Genomic DNA, 24,602 nt, shown 5'->3' on the forward strand with positions numbered 1-24,602 from the left:
CCTGATGACCAGTGGTGCTCCAACTTCAGAAGTGTCCATCCACAATATGCTGACGAAATGCATGACGGTACTTTGTATCTGAATGTGTAGACCATGAAGACAAGCTTTCTTAAAAGGAAAGTGACATTTCAAAGAACTGTATGTACAGCTTGGGTAAACCTGGTCAGGAATCAGGAATACATCAGTGCTCTGCTGCCCCTTACGCAGCTGTACTGAAAACGACTGTACAATTAGTCAAATAAAGATAAGCCATGAGAGCATCAAATGATAAACTAAATTTATTTTGCTAAGGAGAAACTGTTGAACTAAAAGAGAAATAAGTGCAGTCTAGATATTAAAGATGTGGAGAAAAACCCTGAGATTACTAATTGTGTATCACAATACTGGAAATGATGGTATTAACAATACCACTTATACAGTGGGTTTACATTTTAAACTTGATCTGTTATTACCTTTTGAATATTTGCTTCGTATCAAAAAAACAAATTCTGACATCTTCAGGAAACTAACTTGAATAAGCCAAATGTTGACTTAATAGTTAAAGCCCTTAACAGCTTCATTTAAATAATCTCTATTAATAGTTTACTCCCTAAATTCAGCTTTTTTGGTTTTTTTTAGGAAAGATGTTCAGCTTCACCAAAGTTCAGATTTTTAATAACAAAGGTAACATAAGTCACTTACTTCAGATCCCAAAAGCCCATTCAATTTCTATTAATGAGGACAAAACTACAAGTTTACTGAAAATAGTCTTTTTCCCTTTGCCTTCCAGGTTTACATTTTTAACAAAAGTCAACAAGTTCAAATAACTAGAGAGTAAAACACTGATTTCAAAATATTACATCTTTAAACCACGAGAATAATTCAAAGCAGGCTCAGCCACTGGGGCAACATGTAAACCTGTGACCCTTTTTTACCCCACCGCTGATACTAATTTTTCATAAAGAAAACACAAGAATGCCATTAAAAAGTGTATTTTTCCTTGAGATATTCTGCAAATTTTGGCTAGCAGATATACTCTAAGGCTCCAGACATGTAAACAATTTATCCTCTATTATGAAAGAACAAAGTCACGTGATGGTAAGATAATGAACAAAAGAATAGCTTCTCCCCCCAAAGGGGTTAAGGAGTAAGATGATTTAGAAGTGCCACATTCATGAAGTCAGCTCTATTGTACCTAAGCTTATTTTCAGCCATCAAAGCCCAGAGCAGTGAGCTTAGGTCGAACTTAATTAGGAATACTGAAAGCTAGATTTATTTGCTTCATTTACCTTCATGCTGAACACCATGATCTGGAATCCCAGAATTAGAAAGAGATGACAACACAGTTTTTCCTGATTGAAGTCTTGAACTATGCAGGGGGAAAAGAAAAGAACACCACCCACAAAACTAATAATTCCATTTCAGCCTTCATAGGTCAACAAATAAAAGATCTCATAGTTCAGGCACATGCTTTGGCCAGTTTAGCTTTATCACATTTAAAAAATTCATGTATAAAACAAGTATCAGTTCAAAATATAGATTATTTTTTAGGAAAAGCCTGCAGGAAATACAAAAATAATTAAATTTGGTGGGAAGGAGAAATGTTAAAACTGCCTGAAATTGAAAAGACGTACCGTTACTGTACATTACATTAATAGGGACAGCAGCTCTCTCCGGTATCTTGTTTGACTGTTTATACCAGAGGTACTCAACATGCTTCTCGTAATTCATGCTACTAAAAGGCGCCCTAAGTGCTCCATTTTCCCTGGCCAGTCCTCCAAAAAACCCTCCTGGTCCCAATGTCCTGTCCTTCCAAAGAAGCATAACAGCCAGCCATTCCGGACTTTCAGAGATAAGTTTTTGGAGATTTTTCTTCTACAGGAATTATTAGTTCACATAAACACCCCTCATAATGGTGTAGATTGCTTCAAAATATGAGATCAAGCTGAAATTAAATTTTTTTACATTTAATTTTAAATCTTAAATTTCTGTTATCATTAAGATGCCAATATTTTAATGAAGTAGAAAAGAGTATAAAATTCAGTATCATCTATTTGTCTCAAACACAAGTACAATGAGTATTAAATAGGAATTACACTGTGATAAAAAAATGGAATTTGCATATTTTCTCAAACTGAATCAACTCTTTCTGCAAATTTGAGGTAAATGGCAAGTTGAATGTCTGACCTTAGCAATTCTTACATTATCAGTTTAACACTTTTCAAATACTGAAGGAGGCATATCTCTATTGACAGACTCTTGAAATATGCATATGCTGACCCGTAAATAGTTTGCTTTTGTGTTTGGTCTCTAAGCACTAAATATCAGTCTGTGTGGCCCACTGGCCCTCTCTTCAGAAGCATCAGTAATACATTTGGCAAATGTCTTGAGACACGGCTTGTAAATTAACATAGGTATAATCTTGCTGATATGAAAATAAAAAAGAGTCCCAAATACTTATAATTTTTTTAAATGTTAACATTAGAAAAACTACAATTATCATCAGCTCTGTTTCCTGAAACTTCAGTTGAGGTAACCTCTGCAAGTCACAGCTCCACACTTGCAGACAGTTCTGACCCTCTTCTTGGCTGGGCTGTGGTCAATAGAATCTGAAGATATATCCCCAGAACCTGAATACACAGAAAAAGAAATGAAGGAGAAAGACTTAAAGACAATGCAGACTGAATTGTGAATTCTCTATAAGTAACTAGCAAGGGTGCCTCCATATTCAAAATTGTTAGAGTAAGTTAACTCCTCAGGAGGTATAAGTTAGCTTGTCTTTATAAATAAATGTGAGTATCAGAGACAAATCATGATGAATTATCTTGAAAGGATGGTGACCAGGGTTGTCCATGCTGGGGGGTGGCTCCCCAACAGCCACATTTTGTAAGGACTTTATTGGCTTATCTGTGGTGTCAGATGCTATGAAAAGTATGCATGAAATTTTTTTTTTTTTTTTTTTGGCTAATCAAGTTTTGTTAGTGTTTGTGTATTTAATGTATGGCTCAATACAACTCTTATTTTTCCAATGTGTGGCAGAGGAAAAGAAAGGTTGAAACCTCCCTAGGGGCTAATAAAACTATGCAGATAAAGTTTACATTCTTAGCCCTTATTTGTGAATATGGATTCTGAAATGATGGAAGTTACTAGGAAAGTCCAATCATTCATTTCAAACATTACATAAAAGGACATAAAGTGAGGTCAAATAGTAACAGTACAGGGCATCATTCTTAGAAAAACAAAAGAAAGAAAACATCTAGACTGGGACAATAAAGCAAACAGAATTAATGTTGTTTTTAAAAGTCTGACCCAAGTAGAAATAGGATTCATGTGATTTAAATCATCTTTTCAATCTTTTGAATAAATATCTCTTAGTACATACTCAGAAATGTAAGCTTTTTAAAAAAATACAAGTAGTATAGTATTGAGAAAAAAACATAATAAAGCAATTTTCAAAAAGGGAGGTTCTGAAAAAAATCAGGAGGCAATGTGGATGTACACAAAAGACCACTCCTCAGCTCAAGGTCAAGCACCCTTGGGTTTTAGCATTATCTGTCAGATGGGCTTCAGACCTTAAGACAAACTTACAGATGCAATTTTTCTCATCTTTAATCTAAGTTTGATTCAGATGATCTAAGGCCTTTTCCTGTCTGATTTGATTTTTCATATTGAAACTAACAGCAATGAATCTGTACTTGAAAACCATACCTTTCATTTGATAATCAAAAGTCAGTTCTTCTCCAGGATTTATGGTTCTTGTAGAAAACAATGCTATTCGGGGAAGGCGAGTATCAAGGTTATCAATGAAAACATTGAACACCTGAAGATTTGGGTCGCACTAAAAAGGAACATCAGAACCCATTTAAATAAAAAATGATGTGAACGAGCTCTTCTACCCTACCTGCCATATAAAAATTTTACTTTCCTAACATATTAGTATTTTAAGTTCTGCTGGAAATTAAGTTGCTTATTATTTAGAAGTCTTTGAAGCATGCACATTTTTTCACTTAAAAAAAATTTTGAGGCATGCAAGTGGAGAAAATGACATAATAAATTCCTATGTATCTACTATGTAGCTTCCATGATTACAAGTTTTCCCATCTGAACTTTTTGTTCCTCCAGATAATTTTAATGCAAATCCCAGATAACATTATCATTTTTACTTCTGTTTCAGCACATCATACACTTAAAAGAATTAAAATAACTGTACTTAAACAATGAAATCAGCAAATTTCATACTGCAAAGAGTTCTATTCATATTCATGGAGAGTTCTATTCATATTGTTTAACTGTAGTTAAACAATCAAATCAGCAAATTTCATATTGCAAAGAGCTCTATTGAGTAAACTTCAGTATTTTGAGAACACTATACTAACTTAGGGAATATGCAAGAAGAGAGATCTAATGAATCATACTAAGAAATCAAAATAAATGTTTAATTGTTCTCATATACAATGTATGTATTTTGAGAGCATCTCAAATTTACTAGTAAGAAAAAAATTATTTAAGGTAAAATTTTCTGTAAATCAGAAAACTAACAAGGGAGTCAGGATGTGTCTGCCATTTCAGTGCTAATTGTAAACTAATTTCTTGGTATGAAATCCATCAAAAGTTTAACATGGAGTATTTCCTTACATGGTCATCTAAATAACTCTCTGAAACACATTTTCCTTATTATCTTTAAAATCTCTATAAAGTAGAGATAATGTTAATCTCATAAGCCTAATGTTATATCATCTACCTAGTATTAAGTAGAACCTCAAAATTAACTTCCTTATTTTTGGAAATAATTTTGTAGAGTCTAAGATTCTGGAGTTAAGCCAGTCGTATTCTAAGTTTTCTCAAACACTAACAATACTAATTTATAATTTAGACAAACAGCCCCAATTCTATACTCTATAAATCTTCAAATTTTATAAAACATGTTAACATGTTTGTATCTTAAGAAAATACATTTATTTTTAGTTGTATATCCTAAAATTTAGTAAGATACCTATGTAGTTGCATGTGATTTTTAAACATTTTACCTCTTAATGCCTCTTCTTACCAATTTCCTCCTCTGATACGGAGATAACACCTATCTTATAAAGTTACTAGAAAGTTTAAATGAATTAACATACGATGTTTCCCTGAAAGTAAGACATTGTCTTGTATTTATTTTTTCTCAAGAAGACACACTAGGGCTTATTTTCAGGGGATGTCTTATTTTTATTAAGTATAATACAACAATCTACATTTATTCAAATACAATTAAGTCATCTTCTTCTGGAACCTGACAGGGGAACCAACCTTGTTGGTGGGGCTGGCGCTAGTGATGCGTGAACTCCTTTGTCCTAGCCCTTCGCACATGTGCAATAAGGATGCCTGCGGCCATGGTTACCACATGCGCACCTGTGCAAGTGCAAATGGCTGGGAGAAAGGAGCTGTGGCAGATAAAAGGTATTCCAGTCTTCCTTACTGCTCTGCTCCTCACAGAAAGGGAGGGCGTGCATAGCCACGCCCATCACTCGGTCTTATTATCAGGGTAGGGCTTATATTTAACAAATGCATAGAAATCCTGCTAGGGCTTATTTTTTGGGTAGGTCTTATTTTCGGGGAAACACAGTATGTAAAGACTCTTGCAAATTGTATGGTATTGGACAGGTACCTCCAGATACCAGCAATAACACCATGACTTAACAGAGGGACCCACATATTAAAATATGTCCTTTGGAAATGTTACAGCAGTGGTTCTCAACCTTCCTAATGCTGTGGCCCTTTAATACAGTTCCTGTGGGCTGTGACCCACAGAATGAGAACTGCTGTGATAAAGACATGTGTAGTTTAAAGATAACTATTTTTCAACTATGGGAAATCATTAATGCTAGTATAAACTGAATTGATTAGTCTTGTCTATTGTTTAAGTATTTCTTCTTACACTGTGATTCACAAAATGAGACACATTTCCATAGCGAGCTGCATCCACTGTGAATTCATCAGATTCATAGTCCAGATCAAAGAGGTATGTGATTCCTTTGTTGTCATATAACTGCCCCCGTCTTTCAGCTTCTTCACTTGTGATTACCTAAACAGAGAAAACAATAGTATATTTATGTAGCTACTGCTGAACCAAAGAAACAGTCATCCATGAATCTTATTAATATCTCAATGCCTACAAGTGTTTAGAAAGTAAGAGATTCAAGTGTCATCACAACAAACATTCACACAAACTAAGAGCCAGATGTTAAGTGGGAAAATGGAAGGAGGAAAAATGATGCAAAAGACTCATGGCTTAGTAAATAGGATTTGACATAGTAAGTTGAAATACTACGCTACTTTTGTTATAATTAGGATGTTCAAAAAGCTATACAACTGGAGCTCTCTCTACAGGCAAAACTAAATGTTAAGGACCACATTTGCAAGTATATATGCTCTAAATAGACTTGAAAGGCCTATCTTCCCTACAATTAATCTATGCAGTTACAAATGGAAATGTTAAAAATAGGGGTATTGGTTCACACCTGTAATCCTAGCACTCTGGGAGGCTGAGGCGGGTGGATTGCTTGAGCTCAGGAGTTCAAGACCAGACTGAGCAACAGGGAGACCCCCATCTCTTAAAAATAACAGGGCATGGCTCGGCACCTGTGGCTCAAGCAGCTAAGGCGCCAGCCACATGCACCTAAGGTGGCGGGTTCAAATCCAGCCTGGGCCCACCAAATAACGATGGCTGCAACCAAAAAATAGCTGGGTGTGGTGGCGGGCGCCTGTGATCCCAGCTACTTGGGAGGCGGAGACATGAGACTCGCTTAAGCCCAGGAGTTAAGAGGTTGCTGTGAGCTGTGATGCCATGGCACTCTACCCAGGGGAACAGCTTGAGGCTCTGTCTCAAAAAAATAAATAAATAACAGGGCATTATGATGGATGCCTGTAGTTACAGCTACTTAGGAGGCTGAGGCAAGAGGATTGCTTGAGCCCACGAGATTGAGGTTGCTATGAGCTAAGATACCACAGCATGCTATTGAGGGTGACCAAGTGAGACTGTTTTGCAATCAGTGTAACCTAATTCTTTATGCCCTAAATGAATCCCAAACAAAACAAAACAAAATAAATAAAAATAACACACACACACAAAAGTTAAAAAAATATAGGAGAGAGTCTATGTTAAATCTTTAGTCAACTGTGTATCAAGTTTTGTAGAATAGGCTGTTTTCATGAAATTCAATTAGTTTAAAACCATCATGTACAGCTCATGCACTTAAGAACATAGCTTTACCACATGCTCAGCTTAAGAAACCAACGATGTCTAAAGTGATTCATGTTACCAGTCAAACTTGGCTGCTGTACTCATTAAGAATGAAATAAAAAAGTATTTGATTAACCAAAAAAAGTGACTGCACAAGATCTAGTATCCTGAATAGTAATTTATAATAATCTGCCATTGTGTAAAAGTATAAGAATCAAACAGGATCTCATTTAATTTCAGAATTCCAGATGAATACAGGTAATTATTATAGGTGATCCAATTTCAACTAATTTAAGAAACCAATCAGATTTTGACAACCCCAGATATGCAGACACTCGTAATCTTTCTAGTCACAGCTTAGCCCACCCTTCAAGTGTGAGGCAGTGTGATGTAGTGGTGAGGAACATAATTTTGGAGTTTTGAATATTGTCTCTTCCTCACTCCTGTGTGACCTTGGCCAAGTTGTGCAATTTCATTGTGCCTCAGTTTCTTCATCTATAATGATGGAGATGATATTAATACATGGTAGTATCACTTCATACACTTGTGGAGACCATTAGTGAGTTAATACATAAATGCTTAAAACATGTGGCATTATGTGGTGATAAATACTATTTTTTACTTTTATATATATATGATTTGTATAGTTACTAGTATTTGTATAGTCATTTAGAGAATGGTCTTTACAGTTCAAGTATCTGAGTTAGGAATAGCCTGGTTTTCTTATAATGCTTTTGTGTATATTTTACAATATTTGCTCACAGAGTATTGGCTTCCTGGGTAGGTAGGTCCTACCCTGTAAATCTTTTATGTTTATATGAAATAGGGTTTTGGCAACTCCACTTAACCACACTGGACCAAATGGATGAGTTGGAATTTCAAGGTCGGTGTGTGATCTGATTTTCTTCTTAGGACTTTTATATAAAAACTGTCGTCATATTTTAAAACTTACAAATGATAGGTGTTCAATAAACACTAAGTAGGTGTTCACTGAACAATGACTATATAAATTTAATTTGCCATTATATATATTTTTTGATCCTAAGTATTTTATTTCCATCTATGTCAGTGAACCTATCTAGATCTAAGTGTAAAAATGAGTTTCTATGTACCTGCAACTGATACGATCAAAATTTACTAAATATTTGTTATTCAGGTAAAAAGGTAACTTTTCAAAAGTATAAACCTTACATGCACATTATTTGCTATATGATAAGTTAAATGTACCTCTCCAACATATTCCATGACAAAACTCATTCTTTTAATTTTCACAAGGGTTTTTACGCCCCAGCCACGGCCATTGCTAGTTCGAAAGATGCAAAGGGAATATTGTGTGCCTTTTTGTACAATCCTATTAGGGCAGTCGGGTCCACACTGACACCTTGAGTTGCATTCATAGATGGGGGTGCCAGGTGGGATTTTAATTTGTTGGTTTTTATTATAAGCCAAAAGAACTCCAGCTTCAGCAGGACAACATTTGTCAAAGAAACAATCCGTGCATGAACAACCAAACGTAGCTTCGTTAACTAAGCTGATTCCAGGAGCTGGTTTGTATTCATTAACGTAGTAGAAGTCTGAAGGTGGGCCCTCTAAGTCAACAGTATTTTCAACAAGTATCATTCCTTTATGATTCTTTTTTCTGTTCAGTTCATCTTGCCATCTCTGCAGAGCTATCCTCTGTTTAGCCTTCTTCACAATGTACTCAGCAACTGCAGGTTTCAGAGTTTTGTTATTGTCTTTTGGAGTTATTGCTTTGCCTTTCTTTACCTGAGATAAATACTTATGCTTGTCATTAGAGAATTGCCGAAGCAGTAACGGGCACTTGAGATTTTGCAAAGGTTCCCAAGTATTTGTAGAATCTGGCCATCCTTTCCATTTTACAAGATAATATTCCATATCCTTAAAATACAAAAGAAAATGCAAATCAGATTATGATAGTCCCAGTTATTGAAAATTATCAAATATCTTAAAAGAATAAGATATCCATTGCTATTTTTCTTAATAACAGTTCAGAATATGTAAAGAGTCTTAGATTCCTAATAGATGAAGTTCAAATCATGTAAGTAAAGGTAGATGTGTCATAATATGTTTAACAATAGGCTAAAGAGTCTTAGCTGGATAAAGATAAAGGTATTAACATTTGCGAATATTTTACTAACAGTGATTAAGTTAAACAATGGACATGGAAATGGAAATAGATGGTCCCAGAGTTATTTGTGACCCAGGTTAGTGGCCTGCTTGGCCAGCATAAAGGCATTCTCTAAAGTCTGTCACTTAGTATCATACACTGGGCACAAGGGAACTTTTATTTCTCAATGTCATAGACACACATCCACTAAGTTCTAGAGATACTGGTATTACTAGCCACAGTTAGCTACTAAGAACCTAATATGTGGCTAAGTCTGAATTGAATTGGTATGTACTTTAAGTATAATGTACACTGAATTTTGAAGACTTTATACAAAAAAAAAAGAACATAAAAATACCTGGGTTTTTTTTTTTTTGAGAGTCTTACTTTTTTGCCCTCAGTAGAGTGTGATGACATCACAGCTCACAGCAACCTCAAACACTTGGGCTCAAGTGATTCCCTTGCCTCAGCCTCCTGAGTAGCTGGGACTACAGGTGCCCAGCACAACACCTGGCTATTTTTAGCTCAGGCTAGTCTCAAACCTTTGAACTCAGGGAATCCACCCACCTGGGCCTCTCTGAGTGTTAGAATTACAGGCGTGAGTCACTATGCCTGGCCAAAAATATCTCTTAACTATTTAAAAATACTGATTATAAGTTGAAGTAGTATTTTGGACATATTAGATTAAATACATTGTTGAAAGCAGTTTCACTTTTTTTTTTTTTTTTACTGTAAGGTAGTTACTAGAACATTTAAAATGACATCTGCAGCTTACATTCAATTTTTTTTGGACGGCTCTGTTTAGAGAATGCTAACCTTACTTAGACTCACCTGTTGACGGGATGAAGCAACAGGTTTTCAAGCTACCAAAGATACAATATTGTGATTTATCCCTCAGACCACTGTTGGCCTTCCTGGTTCCCAGAACCCTGTCTTTCCACCTCAGTGACCTGACAATGTTTTCTTCCCTTAAAATCAGGCAATTACATGTTCATTAAGTTTAACTTTGACATTAGGCAGTTCAATGTGCAGAACAACAAATTCTGAGTCTCACAGTAATGGTATTGTTTTGCCCTCTGGATAATTAATATATACCCACGTGTCCGGGGGCAAAGTTAGCTCATAAAATTGACTTCTGAAATAGGAAAGGGATTAAACTGCATTTGACAGCTTTAATTATCATTTTCATTCATAGGTATAGAAAAAACTAATTAATTACATTTGCTTTCCCCTGAAAATTTTAATAAAGGGTTTATTATAAAGTTAGGATGTCTATGACAGATGTTTTAAAATATTCATAATTCATTAATGACAAAGGGCCTGGAAGGTCTAAGGCACGTCGCGTGGCTGAGAACCAAACGGGCAGTGCAGCAGCAAGTCGCCCACCCATGAGCAAGCCGATTTTATCCTGCTACCTACATCTGTAAGTTTCGTTTTACTGTATTCTATTCAACAAGAAGTAACCCTTATGAATTAAAATAACTTGCTTCCTTTGGAAAAATAGTTACTTTTTTCCCTGTTAAAAAATGTGATTAAGTTAGGGTGTGATGATATGTGCAAAAACCGTACTTTGGTTGAAATATATATTGTGGTTCCAAGAAAAAAGCCTAGAAGTACATTTAAGTCTGTGTCAAACTGAGCCTCCCTAAGGTTTCAGGACTTCTCCTTCCTGTCAGGTAATTATTATATTACAACCCGGGAGTATTGGTAGCAGGTATGTGCTTACCCAAGTGGGTAGGAGAGCCAACTGGCAGAATCTAATCTATCTATTGCCTTGAACTCTAAATTCTTAATTTTTGGGATGCTAGGATAAAGCAATGCCTGGTCCTTTTTTTTTTTTTTTCTGCTACAGTTTTCCATATAGTGTGGTTACCTGTTTATGCTAAATGTTGCTAGCAAACAATGAAAGAAAAAGATACAGATGATTAAATTACTATCCAGCAGAACTAAAAGCCCCTGCCACTGAAGTTTATTTCCAAAATAACTGGATTGTTTAATCTTGTATTTTAAGTGATTGAGTTTTGCCTGTTAATCACGTAACATACAAATTTATAAACATACTTAATTTATGGGCAGTAAATAAGTTCATAAAACACCAGTGCCACTGGAAAAAAGAGTATATAAATATTGGTAATATTTTATTTCTACTCTAGATTTGTCTTTTACTTTATAAGCATACTTTACTTTTAAAATCCAAAGATGTTCCATTTTGAAAAGATAATGTACACATAAAAATCACATTGACTTAAGAACAAATTAGTCTGATAATCTAAAATGCCAAAGCTTATTAAACTTGTGTACCATATCAGTATCTTATTCTGATATGTAATCAACTCTTGATTTACCTATAGAAATGAAATATAAATGAAAAAGTTATCCATAAATCACTCCTATATAATTTGGAACACAACATATGAATTTTTTCTTAAAGACATTTTCCCTCACTATGGTTGGCTTAAGTTAAATTCATTCAAAATTATAGTATCAGTAAGTGCATGAAAGTTTGGGGTGTGATGAAATATATGACTAGCATTTAGGAGTAAAGTCTCACTGGAAAAAGAAGGCAATAGTACGTGAAATATGTAGCAACATAAGACAATCAATACCATGGGAATATAAAGAGGAAAATCAATGTAGGTAGCTGAGACAACCAGAAAACGGAACAGAGGAGCAGGACAAACTACCGTGAAGAACGGACGTAGTTTGTTTAATGGGAACGTAGGATGACAAACATGAGCAAAAGCTGGGAGCTAAGATTCCCATGAAGTGTCCAGAAAACAGTGAAGAGATGAAGCTGTCTAGCTTTAAAGTCTGTTTCTTACGATTCCAGAAACCACAGTGTTTCTGTGGGGGGCTTCATTAAATAAAAATTCACTTCCCTCCACCTTGTTAGGAACAAGTTTACAAACCTAACTGCCACGCCATCCAACTCTCAGCCCTACTGTGACGGTGGGACATGCTCTGGGCTCCAGTGTCACCACTCTCCGTCCTTGTTCCTTTCCTACTTTCTTTGCTGAGACTGCTCCTCTCCGCCCTCTGTTCATAAGAAACAAGTGTTTTTCCCTTTTGAGAATCTGATGAAAGGACTGAACTTCCCAAACCAAAAGCCACACAGATAACATTTTGGCAATTTCAGGTTATTTGGATTCCAGGTTAAGAATTTCTGCTGGCAAGCTCATCACTCCAGTGGTTTTAACTATTAATTACATGCTAATGATTCCCAAAATTTTATCACAACCCCATATACCTCATGTCCTGCTGGATGTCCAATAGTTTCCTGGGTAATTTACCCACATGGAGCTCATACTGTCCTTCGTAGACTGATCCTTTCTATGTTATTAATCATGTTGGATTTTACCTGTCCACCTGTTCACACAAGTTATAGACCAGGGGGTCAATCTCAATTCCTTCTCCTCAAACCAGTTTATCACCATGTTTCCTTAGAGATGAACTCCTTCCTGTCCATCACTGTTAATACAACTTTAGTTAGTTCCAGCCCTCAAAGCTTGCTGATTTTTTACATTAACCTTCCAACAGCTTCTCCTTCCTCCAGACTGACAACACTCCATCCTTCTGCATCATATAGTTTCTTCATAAAACAAAAAAACCTACACAGCCAGTTATTCTGTTGTTTTCTTGCTTATAAACTGTTACTGGCCTTGCTCTGCCACTAACAGAACAAAATTAAAACTTCCTATTATGACAAAGCAACTCTTGAATTATTCCCGATGCCTATTTGGCTCAATTTCCCATTAAGGTTCCATCTGTAAAGTCTTCCCCGTTCTCAGTGCCCCCTCCAGCTGTAGTGAACCTCTTAGACACGCCAGGACTCTTCACACTATGTGCCGCAGCTGCCTGGTCCACCGGGTGCCCCTCATCAGGATGGCCTCTTCTCAAATCTCTAAAGTTCAGGTTATAGTCTAATGATTTCTATGTTATTCTAGATCTTTTAAAAAAACACTCAAGGTGCAATGAGATCTTTAGGATTATTAATCTACTGTTAGATGTGGACTCTTCCATTGGTCTATGCCACGCAGGACAGTGGTGGTCTTAGAGACACAGAGTACCTGTGTGCTTTAAGAAGGCGAAGCTATGGATGATAGTTATTGCTTAGCTTACTAAGAGATAAACTCCACCGATGTGCATGGAGACTCTTCTTCACTGCTGAACTAATTTTGTTAAATACCCATAGTTTTATTTTGTATGAGGGGTGATGTGGCACGAACACTGCTGCAGAAAAATCACAACACACCAAAATCACTACTACTACAATTACATCCTTCAATCAGCTGCATACCAGAGGGGAGGGGTCAGGGACATGCAAAAACAAAAGGTCTCTGAGGCGCCCCCATTAGTATGTGACTGTTTTAAGTTCAACTAGACTCAACATGAATTCAGAATAGTAACCGCCCTTTTGTTCCTCCAGATGGCATTCTTTCCATTTCCCAAGCTGGCTATTTCAGACTTCCTCTATTTTGCTCAAAGTCCCTATTCCCCGTCTCCTCTATTACTGTCAGTGGTGCAAAAACTCTGTTCCTAATGCAGAGAGAAAACAGAAGCCACTAGGCAAAAGTTGCCTCAATTTCCATCCTTCCACAGACATCTAACTAGAGAAAAGGGGGATGTACAGCAGAAGGGATACACTTCCTCCATCAACTATTCCTCTTCTCTATGGTACTCAACAGCATTGAAATCTCCCCCATCTTTTAAAAGCAAATGAAACTAAACTTTGAGGTACAAATACTTCTATATATAAGGAATCTCTAACAGTGAGAGATTGGAACTAGGTCAAGGGATAAAAGATATCATTATCTGGCCTTTTATAACATTCAACTTCTTAAATCACATGCATATATTACCTCTTCAAACTTTTATATAATTTTTTTTGAGACAGAGTCTCACTCTGTTGCATGCAAGAGTGCTGTGGCATCATAGCACACAGCAACCTCAAACTCCTGGGTTCAAGCAATCCTCCTGCCTCAGCCTCCAGAGTAGCTGTGACTGCAGGTGCCCACCATGAAGCCCAGCTAATTTTTCTATTTTTAGTAGATATGGGGTCTTGTTCTTGCTTAGGCTGGTCTCCAACTCCTGACCTCACAAAACCCTTCCACCTTGGCCTCCCAGACTGCTAGGATTACTGAATGACTGTACCCAGCCAAAAAATTTGAAAATTATAAACATCCTTATGTGCTCACAGCTCTCTTTTCTTAAAAGCTAGGAGTTATGGGAGAATTGTCCTCTATTGTCTTACCTCCAACTTAGTCTTTAATACATTCTTTGGGCTCTTCTATCCGTGCCACAGAAGCTGCTCTGGGGCATTGATGCATTCTCGGCAGTTCTTCTTTGACCCACTATTTAATGGGCTCTTTTGTTGACACTACCCCTCCCCTCAGGTTTCTGTGATTTTTACTCTTCCAGTTTTATTGCCAATCTGTCTGTCTTTCTGCCAGGTCTTCCTGTGAGTACCCCTATCCAGCCCACATGGGCTCCTCATCAGTCCTTGTCCTTCTCATATGTGTTTTGTCTGGACTGCTGCAGTAGCCTCTTACCACCATTCAGGGCACAACAGCCAGAGTAATGCATTTGACATATACATATCATGCACTCCCTGAAGACGAAATCCAAAATCCTTTTCTTGACTTCTAAGGAGCTGTACTTTTGGGGCCCGCCCACCCTTCCCGCCTCATCTCGCCCTCTCTTGCTGGCTACAATCCGCTCACATGCTCTACTCCTTAAAGGCCTTCTTCCTAGTCCTTGAAGACCACAGGCTGTCTTCTCCCTCAAAACCCTCCCATGTTTATTTTTTCACTCTTCAGTACTAAGTCAAAGCATGCCTCCTCAGGGACACCTGTCCATTCCCTCCAGGTTAAGTTCAATCCTCCTGTTAAAAGAGCATTCACCTCAGCTGTAATTAGTACTTCGTACAATTTTATTTATGGTATATATATCCTCACTACAAGATAAACCCTGTAATATCAGAGACCATGGCCCCACGTCACTCACTGCTGAGATTCCTGGTTCCTAGCATAGGCCACAGTAGAGGGCCACTAAGTACATACTGAATTAATGAATGGGAAACTGCACCTACTCCCAAAGCTTCAATCACTATCATTTTACCAATTACTTTAAGATCTATGTTCCCAGTCAGATCCCACTATGATTTGGAGCCATCCTTCCAGTTGGTTTAAGTTCTACTTAAAATGTACTCAACTTTTTTGTCCACACCCAATCTAGCTCTTCTTCCTTTATTCCTGGAAGTTGGTGAACAGTCTCTACACCACTGCCCAAGCAGAAACTGTTATTTTCCTAGATGTGGCTCCTTCACTGCCAAACCCTTACCCAAATCTCTGACCACAAACCGGAAACATACATTTTAAATCCTCATTTAAAAAAAGATCACCAACTTCTCTTCCTCACCACTATTAATACTTCAGCTGCAGCACCAGCATTTCCTGCCTGATCAGCATGACAGCCACTCAGAATGTGGCTGTGGGCATGTCATTCCCTTCCTTGCCAACCCCCTTTCCTCCTTACACAAACAAAAGCCCCTCAGTTATGAACGTGATGTGTCACTCCTGGAAGAAACTTTCAACTCATTCCCAGAGCTTTAGGATGGCTGAAAGATCCTTCACTCTTCTCTCATCATTTGCACATCCATCTCCTGCCTCCTCAGTCTCTACCTAGGGTATCCAACCTTTTGGCTTCTCTATGCCACATTGGAAGAAGAGTTGCCTTGAGCCACATATTAAATACACAAACACTAACAAAAGTTGATGAGCAAAAACAAGGTCCATGCATCATTTTTACAACATCTGCCACCACGGACAAGCAAAAAAGTTCTCATATAATCCACATGCAGCCTGTGGGGTGCAGCTTGGATACCCCTGCGGGCAGAAGCCATATTGAATTACAATGCTTGTCTTTTCAAGACCCACTTGGACATCACCTCTTCCAGCAAGCTTTCTGTGACCTATCCTAGGCCTAGGTGTACTTCTCACATATCTTATATGATGTTTGCCATAGCATTTATTTCTTTTATGGAGGATATACGTGTATATCCTGCAATGGATTATTTTCTTGTCAGACTTTCTCACTAGGCTGTGAGTTCTTTAAAGTAGAGGATTCTTTCTTACTAATCTTACATTCCCAGTGTCGAATGTAGTACCTAACACGTAGGAGAAACAAAAATGTTTGCTGAGTGAAGATCCGGGAAGGAGGAGGTCTGAGTCAGTAGAGTATTGCTATAACCAAAGCATGAAGCCAGGAAGGGCTCGTCTACTAGTGATTGCGGGCACCGCGGAAATGACTGAAGCAAAAGACAACCCAACTCACTCACCACGACTGCGCTCCCCCACACCACACAAGGGACTGCAGAGCCCTGGCCCTCAAGTGGTGAACAATGTAGCAGGGAAGGCATGACACAAACAAAACTATAAAATCAGACAAGTTCTCAACCTTCCTAATGCTGTGACCCTTTAATACAGTTCCTCATGTTGTGGTGACCCCCCAACCATAAAATTGTTTTTGTTGCTCTGAGCAACGAAACATGAGGGTCATGGCATTTGGAAAGTTGAGAACCACTGTTCCAGAATAAGGACAAGAAGAGTGCTTTATAAGTCCTTAGCATAAAGCTACCAGTTGTGCTGGACGTGAGGAAGAAAGGGCAGCTCAACAGGAGTCAAGCCCAGCAGGACTTTGCCAAGCAGAGAAGGGAAACTGCAGTATTCCAAGGAGGAAACTGGATGAGAAAAGCAAGAGGGCACAATGGGGCATACGCGCTCGGGGCATTACGACATAAGCTGGGTCTGCTGTTTAGCTGTGTTTCCAGTGCTCAGAACAGTGAGTATCTGGTTCATAGTATGTGCTCAGTAAATCAAAGCTAAAGTACACATCTACACGTAGTTCAGTGTGGATAGAAAGCAGGAAATGTGACAAGAGATGAAGCTAGAAACACAGTGGGTGGTCAGATGACAAAGAACTCACTCCCATGCTGAGGGTCTCAGATTAGACGGTTTAACAACAGAGAACCATTAAAAGGTCTAAAGTAAGGCCCAGACGCAATCAGAGCTAGAGTTAAAAAACAACTGCAAGGGCAGTGTGCAAGATGGCACTGAGACCATGTCTTTCATGAGTTAAGTAGAGGGGCCAACCAGGAAAGGGTCAGAGTCATAAGATCTTTTCCCTACCCTGAATATGTGAAAGAAAAAGAAGCAAAGAAAACAGGTGGAGATGTGAAGTAATACTGGCTATGGATTAAGTATCTGTGCTGAGGAGAAGAAGAAATGAGGGATAGATAGGTATGTGGGAACTGAGGACATAAGTGAGCAAAGTAAGGTTCCTTATTCCAAAGCAAGAAACCATACGATTGATGAGAAAAGTCTCAGGAGATACTAAACAGCAAAAACTATCTGAAACTGAATTACAACACTCAGGATTCTGAAAAAAAATCTTGGCAGCTCTCTCAATGTAAGCACAGACCGGTAGGTAACTAATTGTCTCTGAAAATATAGCAGAGGCTCGGCGCCTGTGGCTCAACCGGCTAGGGCGCCAGCCACGTACACCTAGGGTGGCGGGTTCGAATCCCCAGCCCGGACCCGCCAGACAACAATGATGGCTGCAACCAAGAAATAGCCGGGCATTGTGGCGGGCGCCTGTGGTCCCAGCTGCTTGGGGGGCAGAGGCAGGAGACTCGCTTGAGCCCAGGAGTTGGAGGTTGCTGTGAGCTGTGGTGCCGCGGCGCTCTGCCCAGGGGGACAGCTTGAGGCTCTGTCTCAAAAAGAAAAAAAAGAAAATATAGCAGAAACGAATAGGAAAAGACAAATAGGTATAGATAACACAGTCTGTTCACCTGCCACATTTAGAGGGTAAGCAGGAAGAATTAAAAATGTATGAAGTTATTAATTAGGTATCTGAGAGAATTCTGTTAATAATGGGAGGAGACTTTAGTGAGGACAACAGGTAGGGTTTGAATGTGGTAGACTCGGTTGGGTTACCTGCAGGGCATCTAGCTCAAAATGAAGCCCAGAAAGAAGAGGTCAGGGTCTCAGAAAGATTAGGGAATCAGGAGCTGAACAGATGTAAGTAGAAACCACTGAGTAAGAGGTAACCCGCAGAGCAACTTCAAGGTGAGAAGAGGGCCGAGTACTGAGCCTTGGAGATGATCCAGATTTCAGAGGGAGGATGGATAAGAGACAGGAAAGGAGATTCACAAACAAGAAAAAAGAAGTGGGGATGAGGCAACAGTGACAGTAACACCAGTACAGTATTATATAATTCCAAGTGTCAGCTCTGTTCTAAGCATTCTACCTCTACCAACTCATTATTGCCACTAGTAGCCTATGAGATCACTACTGTAACTATCTTTATTTCATAGTCAAAAAACTGAAGGACAGAAAGACTAACTAAGGAAACTGTTGAAGGTCTCACAACTAATAAATGATAAGAGGCAGAATTTGAATCTGGACAGTCTCTCCATGGACAAGAGAATTTCAAAGAAGAAAAGGTAGCCAACAGTGTTAAATGTGGCAAAGTAGTAGAGGAAGCTGTGAGGTTTTCAAATTGGGCAGTCGGAATAGTGGGTTAGAAAGTGAAGGGGAAGTGTTTTCACAATGACAACCCACATTGTGAAAATGTTTGAAAATCACATGTCTGATAAGGGATTTGTATCCAGAACATAAAGAACCATTCCAACTCAGTAACAAAGTGATCAACTAGTTTTGAAAAACTGGCAAAGAATATAAACAGACAACTCTCCAAAGATTTACAAATGGCCAATACACAGATGAAAAGATGCTCAGCATCATCAGTCGTCAGGGAACTGCAAGTCAAACCACGGTGAATCCCACGTCACACCCACCCAGAGGGCTGTCATCAAACAGTCAGACAAGAACAAGTACTGTCCAGGATATACTCTGAGACACAGCAGATGGGAAAATAAAATAGTGCAGGGCTTTGGAGGACAGTTCCTCAAATGGCTGAACACTGAGTAACCACATGACCCAGCAATTATTTAACTCCTAGGTATATACTCCGGAGAAAAGAAAACTTATGCCCACAGAGGAACTTGTACATGAATATTCATAACAGCATTATTTATAATAGCCCCCAAATGGAAACAACCCAAACATCCATAAAGAGATGAATGGATGAATTAAATGTACTATGTCCACACAATGAAATATTTGGCAATAAAAAGGAATGAAGTACTGATACCTGCTACAACATGGATGAACCTTAAAAACACACGAAGTGAAGGAAGCCAATCACAAAGGACCACATACTGTATGATTCCTTTTATAGAAAATGTCCACACAGCAAATCTAGAAAGTAGATTTGATGGTTGCCTAGGACTGGAGTTGGAAGGGTGAGGGAGGAGTTTTGGAGGGTAATGGCTAAGGGGCGTGGGATTTCTTTTTGAGGTGATGAAAAACATTTTAAAATTATGAGTGTTATAACCCAACTATAGCCCAAGAAGAAGGGGGAAGAGGAGAGGGAGGACAGTGGAGGGGAGGAGGAGGATGGGTGGAGGGAGGGTAATTGGTGGGATCGTACCTACGGTGCATTTTACAAGGGTACATGTTAAATTTACTAAGTGTAGAGTATAAATGTCTTAACACAATAACTAAGACAATGCAGTGAAGGCTATATTAACCAGTTTGATGAAAACATTTCAAGTGGTATATACAACCAGCACATTGTACCCCATGATTGCATTAATGTACACAGCTGTGATTTAATAATAAATAAATAAATAAAATTATGAGTGTACTAAAAGACTTGATTTGTATCCTTTAAATAGGTGAACTGTATAATGGTATGTGAATTATATCTTTTCAACAAAGCTGCTTAAAAAGTTAATGGGAAATGAAGTAGAAGGAAAAAACAGGAAATACTTGCATGAGTGGGGTTGCAGGGTTAAAGACAGATTTTTGAAGGTTAGGGAAGACCCATTGGTATGTTTCCTGATTTGAGATAAATAAGTGAAAAAAGAGAGACTGATATAAAAAAGATATCGCAGATTAAGCAAAGTCCCAGATGGGAAGAAAAAAGAGAGATGGTAACACCTTCAAGTAAGAATTGGGGAAGATACAGACAGCTTGTGGTGAAGGTGACGGAAGAAGTCTTCAGCCAAATATGAGAAGGTAGATGCAGAAAGTAAGAAAAGTTGGGAAAATTGCTGACAAGAAAGCAATAGATAAAAAGCTTATCAAGTAGAACAGAGCAGTAGGAGAATAGAAACATTTTAATGGGGCTGATAAGCATGATTATGTAATAATCTCTGCTAGGCTGGTCAGTCCAGAGCCGGTAAACCGAGAGGGCAGGTGACTGGGCCGTTTCAGGGGTTGAAGGATGCTGAGTGTAGGTTAAAATGCTTGCTCCTAGGATCCCACTGAGAGGGGAAGGCAGTGATACCAATAAGATATGGACATTTCAAAGGAAGATGTGGATTTAGTGACTGGTTCAATATAGAAAATGAAGAAGGAGAATAAAGAATGAAAAATTCCTCATTTATTTATCTGGAAGAATTGGTAGGTTAATGACCAAAAAAGAGTTGTTAGAGGGGGAGGTAGGCTACAGGCAGATGAATTACTCTAAAATAATTATAAAATTTAGATTAAAAAAACACCTCAGATGAACAACTATGTCATTTTTAAGAGAAATAAAGGGAGGCCCGGAGACGTTAAATGAGTCTGCAGCAGCCAGAAGATACTAAACAGAGGCTGGAAATGACTTTGAAATCCAGGCCAATCTACTGTACTCCAGACTCACTACAGTTTGATACGATGGCGGAAATACAAATGGTGAGATTTAGTAATGCTACAATTGGTTTGAAAGTCTACGTTCATTTTAGGGGATGGGGGGAAGTACGATCAAGGAAAAAATGAGTGACCAGGAGAAGCCAATCTGAGATCAAACATTTGCTCTGGTAATCCACACAGAGATAATCAAGAGTTGGAATTAGAGTGATACAAGCACCTTAAAATAGTCTATTGTAAGAACGTGTTATGCTTCAAAATCCTCTCAATGTTATTTGGCAATATAGATGATAGGACATATAACTTTATCATGGCTTAGAATTTTAAACATTAAGAAGAACTTTGCTTACTTTTCAATTTTTCATATAGTACAGAAATATTTAATACTGAAGTCTGATTAGGTCTCTTTTAAGGGGCTAGATATTTGCCTTACCTTTACTACCTTGTAGTCACACAAGTATTCCACCTCATAATTGTTTAGATTCCTTTTGGTGATTCCAATCGATTTACATGTGAGCTTTTCTTTTCTACATAATTCCTGAAGAGTATCAAGTGAAACTAGGCAAGGCACACACCAAGCTACAATAAGAAAATAGAATTCTTTACTAGTGAAATAGCTACTCGGTTAAAAAAAAAAAGAGAAACTTAAAACCTCTATATCCCCACCCTTTAAATGGCAGTTTTACAGGACTAAAAATTCATATGACAAGAAATCAATTATATCTTAGAGAAAAAAAAATTAAGCATTAAAGAACTATTTTCATAAATTGTTTTTCTTGGGTTTTTCCATGGATTTTGATCCTACTAATGTTTAACTGACATCAGTTAATTTCTACTATATGAACAAAAAGTTGCATGTATATAAGCTTTTTAAAGATTATATGTAGATGCAAAGGTCAACAGAATGTAATGTATTTGACTTACATGTACAAAGAATATAATTGCTATTTAATAAAACATAGCTTATCTAGGACATACTTACTATATATCATACATATCAAAATATACAGGGTGTTCATTAAGTTCATGTGCAATTAAAATAGTTGGCTATTTATGGACACCCTGTACCTTAAAACACAATCTTATAATGAAAGTCACTTTATTTCTTTTAATTGGACAATAAGAAATGAAATCTAATTGAAATACAGTTCTATGGTTACAAACTCAAATCATTATGTCCTAGTTTTCCCCCTTTAGAATGCTGCATGAAATTTTAACTCCACTTATTATCTTGCTCATGTTGTAGTGTTATTATCAAAGTGAATAAACCCAAGAGTTATAATTTAAAAATGGAGAGTATATTGATTTTGGTAATACTTATTGCCTGTATTGTTTTTAAAGCCAAGAGTTACAAAGCAGTGTTCAATTTACTGTATCTACAGAGTGAACTTGAAGAAAATAAGACATACTCATAATCAACCTTATGGAAACCAGAAACTACTGGTGCTGCACAAGATTTTACCTCCAAGTTTCTGCCAACAGTTTGCTACCATACTGAACTTAAAGTATAAATTAAACCCATGCTTACGAACATGTAATTAATGAACTTAGTTTTATGGGTATGGGTATTGTCAATTAATCAAGAATCCTCTGTCCTACTAACCCTTGCTTGGCCACCTAGTTACATGATTTCAGTGGGGTCTCAATCTTTCTGGGGCATCAGGTTCACTGAAAAAATTTGGGGGGTGGAGAAAGTGGGGGGTTATCAAACAAAATCTATCAGTAAACTCAAGCTTTACTTGGTAGCTCTCCAAGGTAGTTGCAATAACCTGGTGTTTTGAGGTATTTTCAGGGAAGAGAGAACAATGCTAGCTGGTCTAACTTCACCACATCCTTTACTCACCCCCTCCAACTCACACAGAGACTTTATTGTCACAAACTCTTAAGCACAATTTCCACCACCCTGCTGGCTGCAGACAATTCATAATTCTAAATCAAGAAACCAAAAGGTAAAATGGGGAGAGGGGCGGGATTGACTGCTTTGGAGTGGTTTGGGGGTAGGGCAGCGATTTAAGAGGAATGATCCTACAAACCTCTTCCACCTAAAAAACTTAAGGATGTTTCCTGCAAAGTTAATTTATTATGCGGATCACATGCAAAGGCGGTTCCTCTCGGGTAGCTACCCAAGGTGTATTGCTCTGCTGTTCCTAACATTTTTTTAATCTAGCTGAGGATTCAAAACACAACTCTTCGATGAAAATACTACTTTTGAGAACAATTTTGAACATTAAACAAAAAAACCCCGCAAACAATTGGTTAAAAAAAAAAATCAAGACAGTCTATACGATAATGTAGAAAACGATTTCACGGACAAAAATCAAAATACTTCCTCATCACCGCAAAACACTTTCACTAGTTTACACGCTAACCACTGCCATTCTTGAAAGAAGAAAAGTTTGGGGAACAACGAGGTCATACTCTCCATGGCGGGGGCACAGCTAGCAAACACCTTTGAATTCCAGAATGCACTGAAAGTTCCAGGCTTTCAAAGCGCGCTCCACACCACCCCCCACGCGCGCGCCCCGCGTCCGATTCTTCAGGGTCCGCATAAATAACACTCAAGTTCCCGGTGGGCACAAAAAGTGACCGCAAACCAGAGGCTGCGCCCTCAGACACGCACTTTCTGGAGGTTCCCGGCGGGGAGCAGAGCCTCCCAGTGTGTCTGCCCCGGGGGTGCGGGGGGCTCGCTTGCTACCACTCTCAACACTCCTCAGCCCCCATTTCTTCCTCCCCCTGGAATTAAGGTCACGTTCGCACCCACGGCTCGCGCTTCCCAGATAAAAGGCCCGAACGCACACCTCACGCCTCGCTCAAACCACCACAAAGGAGTCAAGCCGGAGCCGTGTCCGCGAGACCGCGGGCCAGGAGGCGGGTCGGCGGCCCGGGGGCAGGGTAGGAGCCCGCGGCGCGCATCCCGGGCTCTGGGGCTCCGCCGAGCAGCGTCCCGCCCTGTCGCCGTCCGGCTGGCCCGCGGGACGGCCCCGCTGCCCGGGCCTCGGGAGCGTGCCTGGGGACGGGTAGGGCGAGGGGGCAGCGCTCCATCCTCACCTCCTCGCGCCTCGGCCTCAGCCGTCGCCATCTTGACAAGCTTTCATTCAAACTGGCGCGGTCTGACGGGATAGCTCAGCTGGCCCGACGCCCCGCCCCTGCCCGGCCCGCGCGGGACTCGGGGGGCCGGGGCTGGGGGCTGGAACCCGCGAAGCGTCCTGACGTCAGCGAGGCCGACCCCAGCCGCGGCGGCCAGCGCGCCTGCGCCCCACGGCACAGCCCGGCGTGGGCAGAGAGGAGGGGGCGGGGCCAAGCGCGGGGGCGGGCCCCACTCGCTGGTGGGAGCGGCGTGGGGGACCCTCCTCTGGTTGGCAGTCACCTCCCGGCGCGCCTTCGCTCGGGGGGGCTTTTCCCTGGCCTTCCCCCGCTTCACTTTCAGCCGCTTCACACCGGCGCCCAGCGGGCACCGAGAGCCCCCATTGCGTAGCGGGGGTACACAGTGCAGGGGAGCGTCTCTCGCGTTCCTGTT

General features: G+C 39.3%; 1 protein-coding gene across 3 annotated transcripts; it reads right to left on the reverse strand.

Moving 5' to 3' along the window:
* Positions 1–955: 955 nt before the first annotated feature.
* On the reverse strand, positions 956–24,283 carry SUV39H2 (suppressor of variegation 3-9 homolog 2). Of its 3 annotated transcripts, none has more exons than XM_003786797.2 (6): positions 24,134–24,283; positions 21,519–21,664; positions 8,969–9,100; positions 5,897–6,043; positions 3,688–3,817; positions 956–2,609 (listed from the first exon to the last, which is right to left on the reverse strand). In XM_003786797.2, exons 1-6 carry the CDS (start codon positions 24,162–24,164, stop codon positions 2,503–2,505), a joined length of 693 nt encoding a protein of 230 aa, XP_003786845.1. In that variant the 5' UTR covers positions 24,165–24,283; the 3' UTR covers positions 956–2,502. The 3 variants fall into 3 exon arrangements, with proteins under 3 accessions (XP_003786845.1, XP_003786844.1, XP_012658751.1); XM_003786796.3 differs by having other exon boundaries at positions 8,429–9,100; XM_012803297.2 differs by lacking the exon at positions 21,519–21,664 and having other exon boundaries at positions 8,429–9,100.
* Between the last annotated feature and the right edge of the window lie 319 nt (positions 24,284–24,602).

Source organism: Otolemur garnettii, unplaced genomic scaffold (genome assembly GCF_000181295.1).
Source record: "Otolemur garnettii isolate 467f Iridium unplaced genomic scaffold, OtoGar3 scaffold00019, whole genome shotgun sequence".
NCBI lineage: Eukaryota > Metazoa > Chordata > Mammalia > Primates > Galagidae > Otolemur > Otolemur garnettii.

Coding starts and splice junctions, on each gene's coding strand:
- SUV39H2 (XM_003786796.3), bottom strand. CDS start 24,164: ATGGCGACGGCTGAGGCCGAGGCGCGAGGAG. Junction 21,665..24,133: donor TGAGGCCGAGGCGCGAGGAG/GTGAGGATGGAG, acceptor TTCTTATTGTAG/CTTGGTGTGTGCCTTGCCTA. Junction 6,044..8,428: donor TCATGGAATATGTTGGAGAG/GTACATTTAACT, acceptor TTCTCTGTTTAG/GTAATCACAAGTGAAGAAGC.